The sequence below is a fragment of the Mustelus asterias genome, chromosome 4 (genome assembly GCF_964213995.1).
Source record: "Mustelus asterias chromosome 4, sMusAst1.hap1.1, whole genome shotgun sequence".
NCBI classification, from domain to species: domain Eukaryota; kingdom Metazoa; phylum Chordata; class Chondrichthyes; order Carcharhiniformes; family Triakidae; genus Mustelus; species Mustelus asterias.
Genome location: NC_135804.1, coordinates 65,730,501 through 65,738,764, shown reverse-complemented (window position 1 = coordinate 65,738,764; position 8,264 = coordinate 65,730,501). Strand labels below are relative to the sequence as shown.

The 8,264-nt window shown below is 48.0% G+C and overlaps 1 protein-coding gene across 2 annotated transcripts; it reads right to left on the bottom strand.

Annotated features, from left to right (window-relative positions):
- Window positions 1-714: 714 nt before the first annotated feature.
- Window positions 715-7,502, bottom strand: cmtr2 (cap methyltransferase 2). 2 transcript variants are annotated; one of them, XM_078211183.1, is made up of 2 exons: window positions 7,460-7,502; window positions 715-7,083 (listed from the first exon to the last, which is right to left on the bottom strand). In XM_078211183.1, the coding sequence occupies exon 2, from the start codon at window positions 7,071-7,073 to the stop codon at window positions 4,803-4,805; it is 2,271 nt and encodes a 756-aa protein (XP_078067309.1). In that variant the 5' UTR covers window positions 7,074-7,083; window positions 7,460-7,502; the 3' UTR covers window positions 715-4,802. The 2 variants fall into 2 exon arrangements, with proteins under 2 accessions (XP_078067309.1, XP_078067308.1); XM_078211182.1 differs by having other exon boundaries at window positions 7,369-7,469.
- Between the last annotated feature and the right edge of the window lie 762 nt (window positions 7,503-8,264).

Below are 8,264 nucleotides of genomic sequence, written 5' to 3'. Positions count from 1 at the left end.
CTTTTGGAGTTTCTAGCCAGAAATAGTAGTTCTGAAGAGTATTCATCAGTGAGCTGCAGGAATGCCATGATCTCCTGCTGCATGTGACACAGCAATGAAGCAACATGACTGTGCATTGCTGTTCCACCTCCTCCAGCTTTGGGAGTACGAGAACATGGAGTGGATTCTGGGGCAGATTGACTGATGGCATGAAGATCTCCTCGGTTTGCTGCCAGTGATGACATCAACTGAGTTTGGACATTTATGTATTTCAGTTCTTACTGCATCCAAACACACTAAATAAAATTGTCCATCAAACTGGTAATAATGCCCTCACAGATATCTTAGTCATGACTGAGGGAGTAATATTCGAAGGTGGACCATCCCTAAGAATGTTTGATGGTGACAGTGTAAGGAAGCTTTACTCCATATGTAACCCTGTGCTGTATCTGCCCTGGGAATATTTGATGGGGACATTGTAGAGGGAGCTTTACTCTGTATCTGAGCCCATGTTGTATCGGGCCTGGAAGTATTTGATGGGAACAGTGTAAAGGGAGCTTTGCTCTGTAAATAACCCTGTGCTGTACCTGCCCGGGAGTGTTTGGAAATAGTTTCATTTCACAGTAGTGACATCCCTCAATGTGATGAAAACAATATTCACCAAAATGTTCTCAAAGGTTTAACCAATTAATGCAGATGTCGGAACAGAAAGCAAAACAAACACATACTGTAGTGATTTGAAGAACTTTTAATTATTCCCCATACAAAAAAGTGTCTGCACTTGTTTATCTCAAAATTAATCATTGATTTTGTTTAATTTCAATACAGAAATAATCTGAGTTCTAATTGAATCAATATCAAAACTGAAATCAGATACAACAGAAAGTCATGATCCCTCGGCTCTTGGTTTTCTCAGTTTCTCTTCGCTGCAAAGTATGATGCAAGAAAATAAAGTGCACATTTTCAAACCTGAGCTACACATTGAACAAAAGTAAAGGTATTTCTTTCAGAATACCAAAAAGAATACCACGCATAGCAAGCCAGGGCTTCCTCTTAATTCATAGAAAGAATATGGTAACTGGTCAGAATATCGAAAATTCATACAACTGCACTCTCCTGCAGGCAGCATATAAACAGGTATCATACCCACCACAGACTCAACACAAAACATGGAAATAAAACAACCCATTCCATCCTCACCCAGACTGCAACACCCTCCCAGAAATATTCAGCTCTGTTACCTGTCTGCAGTTGCTTTTGGTCCAGTAATTTGTCACTTTTTCTTGGAAGGAAAGGTTATTGAAAAAATATGAATAAGTGCATTTGCCTGTTTAGTTTCAGGAACCTTGGGGTTTACAATAGGATAAATAATGGGATCAAAAATATCACTTTTTATGAGTTAGCAAAGGCACAATGGACTAAATGGCTTCCTGCTGTCTTGTACCTTTCTGCATCAATGTGATATTTCAGTCAACGGTCTGAGTGCCGTTGCACCAAGTCCTCCCCATCCATCTTATAACACAACCAGTTCTGCAAAAGGTCATTGACCTGAAACGGTAACTCTTGTTTCTCTCCACAAATGCTGCTAGATCTACTGTAAAAATTCAGAATTTCCTATTCTTAATTAAAAGACAACAGCTCTTTATACTTAAAGTAAACAATGTCCTACAGTCTCAGGCTAACATCTCTGCAATATATTACTTCAAGCAACCTGCACAACACATCTCGACTGCAGTATGAAAAATTATGATGCTTCCAAATCTATCACTGAACGACAAGTTGTTTAAAAGTTCCATTAAATACTACAGAGTAGTATTGTACAACTACCTACGAACCAGCTGACAGACTCCAGGACCCCAGTCACTAATCAGCCAAGTGACACCAAGACCACAGTTCATTAACTGGATGTTTAAATGCGGCTGCAAGTCCTTGCATTATACTGCAACAAGCAGGGGGCTGCCGAACGCACTTGAGTGAATTTCTTCTCCTTTGGCACTATTTTCCATGGCAAACTGCTGTGTCAAAGAGTGCAGGGAGAAATTATACGTAGTGTGGAGTGTTTTGCTAGCATCAGAAAATGAACTCTATGCATGTCCACAGTCAGAAAGATGGAGTAAAAATAGAACACAGACTGAGATCCCTGGTTGACCCTTCCCTCTACTTTCTACAGAAACATTGCACAGTTCTAGGACCAGACACTTGTTATTCCAAACATATTAACATCCAATCAAAGAATTACATACTTTTGGTGTAAAATATTCTGTTTATACACGTTATACAAATAAGGAATTTAAATGCAACAGGTCACTGTTGTTGGTCACTGTTCTTGGGGATGAAAAGGAGAGTGAGAGGCAATGCCCACACAGGAAGCAAAGGTCGGCACGATCTATCCCTGAGATGTGTGTGAGAGAGATTCTCACTCCTTTCGTGCAGCGTGGGCGCCCAAGGATTGGAGCTTAAAACAAAAAAAATGTTCACAAACATATTTGATGGCAGGTGAATGGCCACATGGGCAAGAAGCTGGGCGAATAACTGCCCACACGAGTAGACAAAAGGCTGGGTGAGCAACAGACCACACAGATGAACGGCTGGGTGAACAACAGACCAAGCAGACGAAGGGCTAGACAAACAACAGGCCACGCAGACAAAGGGCTGGGCGAGCAACAGGCCACACAGATGAAGGGCTGGGTGAACAACTGACCATGTGGGCGAGGAGCTGGGTGAGCAACAGACCATGCAGATGAAGGGCTGGGCAAGCAACAGAATACGCAGGCGAAGGGTCAGGTCAGCAACTGACGACGTGGGCAAGGAGCTGGCTGGGCAGATGGTAACTGTAACAATGTTGCCTAGCAAAAGTGAGCATGTTCAGAAAGGCCAAGAGACAATCTGATAAATGTCTCTCTAAGCAATTAGTGAAGCTGGATTTGCAGAAAGGCCTCACCTGCTTCTTAAACTAGTCCTCTTCAATACCACACAAAGAGGAAGAACAGACAGCAGAATGGGATACTGCTCATCTGTCATATGAAGATTCAAAATCCCTACCCTGTCATCACTCTCCTTCCCTTGCCCCTGGAGTCATTCACTTGCCCAGCCCCTCATCCATGTGGTCATTCACTCGTCCAGCCCCTTGTCCATTGCCCAGCCCCTCACTCGCTCAGCCTCTGTTGCCATGTTGCAGTTCACAGCATCACGGTCTCTCTGGTACCTTGCCTTTCCTAATGAACACTGGATTCTGAGCAATTGGCCCAGAGGGCAATTGCTCTGATTTTTCCAAAAGGAGCGAGGCTGTTATTTCAAAGAGGCAGTTTGTGAATGAAAAGGCAGCAGGCAGGTTCAGAGAATGGATGTTCAGCTGGGAAGGGAAAGAGAAATAGGGAGGAAACATAAATGAAATGTAGACTGGTTCACGAGGATTTCCTAATTTGAGCTACCAGTGACATGGTGATGCTGAAACACACTGCCAGTCACTTGAAGCAGCCTCAAAACTGGGCTACAGAGCATACTAGTGTGGGCACTGACTGGGCGGAGGGGGCGAATGCTGAAAGGGATACTGGATGGTGAATTACATTCACTTGAAATTCAGTAAGACGATTCAGTTTGGCTATGTCTGACTCGCTGATCTGCCCGGTTTGAACTTGGTGGGCCTGGAGATTTCTAAATCAAAGTAGCCACACATTCTGTGGTTAGAGATTTAGATAAACTGTTGGGAATGGAGAATTCATCCTCCTTAGGAAAGGGAATCACATCTCTCCCTCTCTCTCCTCCACTCCAACAGCACATAGCTCTGAACTGTCACTTGGTTTCTGAGGTATGCTGGTCCCTAAACACAACGATCAATGCCCAAAGTGGCTGGAATCACCCAGCTACCATGGGCTTTTTTGTACCAATGTGCATAACTTCACTCTTGCTGCGCAGTATGGGAAAGCTTGGCCTCCATTAGCCCAAGATTATAAGAGGGAGGGAATCAAGTTGCAGGAATACAAGCCAAAGGCAAGGCTGATGTTCAGCAGTGAACCTTATAAGCTGTGTTAAAATCCTAGTCATGATGTGGAGATGCCGGCGTTGGACTGGGGTAAACACAGTAAGAGTTTTAACAACACCAGGTTAAAGTCCAACAGGTTTATTTGATAGCTTAGCTACCAAATAAACCTGTTGGACTTTAATCTGGTGTTGTTAAAACTCTTACTGTAAAATCCTAGTGCCAGCTCTGTACTAATGCCCCAGCACTGCCTGAACAGGAAATTAGTTTTGGAAAGAAGCCTATCATGGCTTACAAGCTTACAGATAGCCCCTGCTGTGAACACCAACACTGTTCACACAGGTGACAGCTGGGCTTTGAGCCAGACAGTAAATTGTCCTTCTCCATGCATGAATACGATAGAGGGAAACATTATTTGAATACATTCAACACCATTTTTGATCATCGACCACCCACCTGAATACCACTGGGCTTCATCACAGAGTAATTCTGCCCCACTGAGCTTTGTCAGCAACAACCCACAATCTGCACCACCTAAGAGAGATTTCCCAAAGTGACAGCAAGGCACCAAGCTCAAGATGACAGTTCAAACCTTCCCCTGGCACTTTGCCCGATTCTCTGAGCCCTTTGCCTGGAGGCATGATTACATTCAGATATCTATAATGGAGAGAGGAACCATGTTCAATACTCACTCCTTGCACCACTCACATAGTACTCGGGAGCTATCAAAATGCTGGAAATATTATTGCGACCTTCACTCCTGCCGATTGGACAGTGCTTGGTATGACATTGATTGATTGGATGATGCCATACAGTTCCTGCTTGTTGGTGGGACACTGCTAGTTCATATCGTGGCCATCATGAGCAAATGAAGCCTCTGCTTTGCAATGGCTGTATTGAGTGCGCTGAGGAACTCCGGCAGGGTTCCCCTCAGCAACAGATCCATAGGTACAAACTGCAGGACCTGCTCTGATTCGGACTCCTGCAGCTGACACACTTGCTCTCTCAAATTCTCCAGAAATGCCAATATCTCACCTGACGGATGGTGAAAGCCAGCGCACAGTAAGAGGGCGAGGGTACCGAGGGCATCCGATGAGGTGGGGCAAACAAAGTCCAGGGCTTGGAAGCAGTGCTGCAGCACAAATATCAGGCCGGCCGTAAAGCGGGTGAAGGATGAGAGGATGGGGAGCATGAGTGCGTCACCATCTCGACAGTTTTTCAGAGTGTGAAATACAACATCAAGCAGCCATTGCTGGTATGTGACTTCACCATCATGAAGCACGGTGCACTGATTGGGTGGCGGAGGTACAGCCTCACAGTGAGAGAGATGGAAATCGCTGGGCTGCTTCAGGAGGGAGAAGGCTTCAGGGCTCCCAAACACGAGACAATTCACCAGTCTGCGATCATGGACACAGAGTTCTTCTTTCTGCTCCTTCACCAGGGCAGCGAGTTCACCCAGCACCAGGTCTTCAGTACAAAGTCTACAGGAGTTGCAATGGAATACAACCTCCCTGTTCACTGTCCTGCATTGCAGTATCGCCTCCACCATATTCTGCAGCAACTCCACATCACAGAAAGGAGAGCTGGCCAGCCTGCTCAGTCTTCTGCCTTTCAAGATGTACCATGAGTGATAACTGGCATCACCCTCTAGCCCCTTCAGGGCATGGTCAGCCTCATGGGCTTGTGGACAGTGCTGGTCCACCTCTGGGCTGAGACAGCTCTTGCGCATTCTCTCCTGCCAGCCCAGGCCAGCCAGCCGCTGCCTGTCATTATATGAGCCAGAATGCTTCTTTCTCTTGTGAGCGGAGAGCCGGCTAGAAAGGCTGCAGCCGGCCTGGGACCTCTTCACTACCCAGTCGTCACGGGCCACACGGCACAGTTGGAACTTTTGCAGGTAGAATTCGGCGGCATAGTGCCGCTTGGTTTCCATTTGCCTGTCATCCGCCTTGTTCATCTTCCCAAACAGCGAGAGGTTCTCCTGGATGGTTTTAGTCTGGCACTTGTGGAAGAAAGTGCAGCATTTCTCCAACTGCTCAGAGAATGATTCCGGAATGGTAGCCCTGGCAAGCCAAGCCTTCTGGACCACGTCTGGTCCAAAGTTCTGCACCAGCTGTTCGAGGTGCTCTCCCAGAACATTCTTGCCTAAATAGTCAAGACAAACTACATAGACTTCAGAATTTCCTGACTTGCTGGTGCCCGGCTTGAAGACATGAACCTGCCGGAAGCAGCAGTTAAGCAGGTAAAGCAGGCAGACTGAGGAGCGCTCAAACAAGGTGAACATCTTCAACACAAAGGAGCCTTTTGGGCTGAGGAGCATTAAGGCTGTGATGGTCTCGCAGTATTGCAAAGGGGACACCAGAACTTCCTGCTCTCCTGGGTTGTCCTGGCAGTCAAAGCTCCCATCTGCTGTCACCAGGTGGATCTCCTTCATGTTATGGGTGAATTCTATCAGCCCCTTGAGATACTTGTAGTCCATGATGTCCCCTGTATCATCAGGGCCAAAGAACCACCAAGGCAGCGTACCTGCAATGAGTCGATCATCCATTATCATCATTCCAGTCCCATTGCCTTCATGGTAGGGGTTTAGGGTGTTGGCAACCCAATTCCAATCACATGGGATGCGATGGGACTTGAGGTAGTGATTCAGACTGGCAATGAAAGCTCCAGGAGCCTCACAGAGATGCACAGAACACAACTCCCCATTCTCGAGCGCCTCCTCGGGGAGCAAGGGAAACGCGCAGAGGATCTCGTGAAACTTGCACCAGGCCTGTGTGCAAAGCTCAGCATTCATGGTCGTCCTGACGTGGGGGATTACCTTCCCTGCCCGGTTGGTGAAGGCAGTATGTTCATGCCACTTTGCCAGTTCCTTGTCGCTCAGCTGGTTTTTCACATCGTTTAGCAATTTCTTCAGCGTCTGTAGCCTCGGAAAATGGCAGCACTCCCCCACCTGAACCTCACCAATATCAGACAGACACCAGGGTTTGACAATTGGATTTTGGAAGGTGAATTTTTTATTGAAAAGCTCCTTGATTTCAGCAGCAACTGGAAAGCTCAGGTCAGAGAGATCCACTATGTGCTCCACATGGGGCCGTTTCCGACTTGTAGACCTCCTCATCTTACCAGCTCTGCAAGAGTACAATTTAAAGTTTAAAGTAAATACATTTGGATTCAGCACTGCTCAGTCAGACTGAATCTTCCCATTCTACATTCCCTCCCATCCACATTTATGATCATTGCAGCCAATGCTGGGGTTCCCCCTCAAACAATTACCCTCCCAATCCCCGCATAGTGCGCTCCAGCCCCTGAACCCCATGGTGCCACCCAACCCCAGTTGGGAGAGCAATTCCAGCTGCAGGACTCCTTCCCTCACTGAGACATCAAGGCTTTCAATAACAATATTGAATAATAACCCTGGTGCTCTCCCAGAATCAGGGAGCCAGCGGCACATGAAAGGCCGCAAATCCCAGCTGCCGAGTCCCCTGCTCTCGGCCCCGGCCTTACCCTCGGCCTGAGACCCCGAACCTCCGCCACGCAGACTCCCGCAGCGACGGCTTCCGGTTGATGTTCATGACCGGGTCCGTGTGTAACAGAAACTCCATCCTGGAGGAAACAAACCGCCCGCCTGCTCATCACGGACTGACAGCTTGGAAACATCAAATCACCCTCCTTCCAAAAAAACAAAACCCAGAAACCCCCAACCACCCCCCGCAAAAACCCAGAAACCCCCAAAAAACCCAGAAACCCCCAACCACCCCCCCCAAAAACCCAGAAACCCCCAACCCCCCCAAAAAACCCAGAAACCCCCAACCACCCCCCCAAAAACCCCCAACCACCCCCCCCCAAAAACCCAGAAACCCCCAACCCCCCCCAAAAACCCAGAAACCCCCAACCACCCCCCCCAAAAACCCAGAAACCCCCAAAAAAACCAGAAACCCCCAACCACCCCCCCCAAAAACCCAGAAACCCCCAACCCCCCCAGAAAACCCAGAAACCCCCAACCACCCCCCCAGAAACCCCCAACCACCCCCCCCCAAAAACCCAGAAACCCCCAACCCCCCCCAAAAACCCAGAAACCCCCAACCACCCCCCCCCCAAAAACCCAGAAACCCCCAACCCCCCCCCCCAAAAACCCAGAAACCCCCAACCCCCCCCCAAAAACCCAGAAACCCCCAACCCCCCCCCCCAAAAACCCAGAAACCCCCAACCACCCCCCCAAAAACCCAGAAACCCCCAAACCCCCCCCCAAAAAACCCAGAAACCCCCAACCACCCCCCCCCAAAAACCCAGAAACCCCCAACCCCCCCAA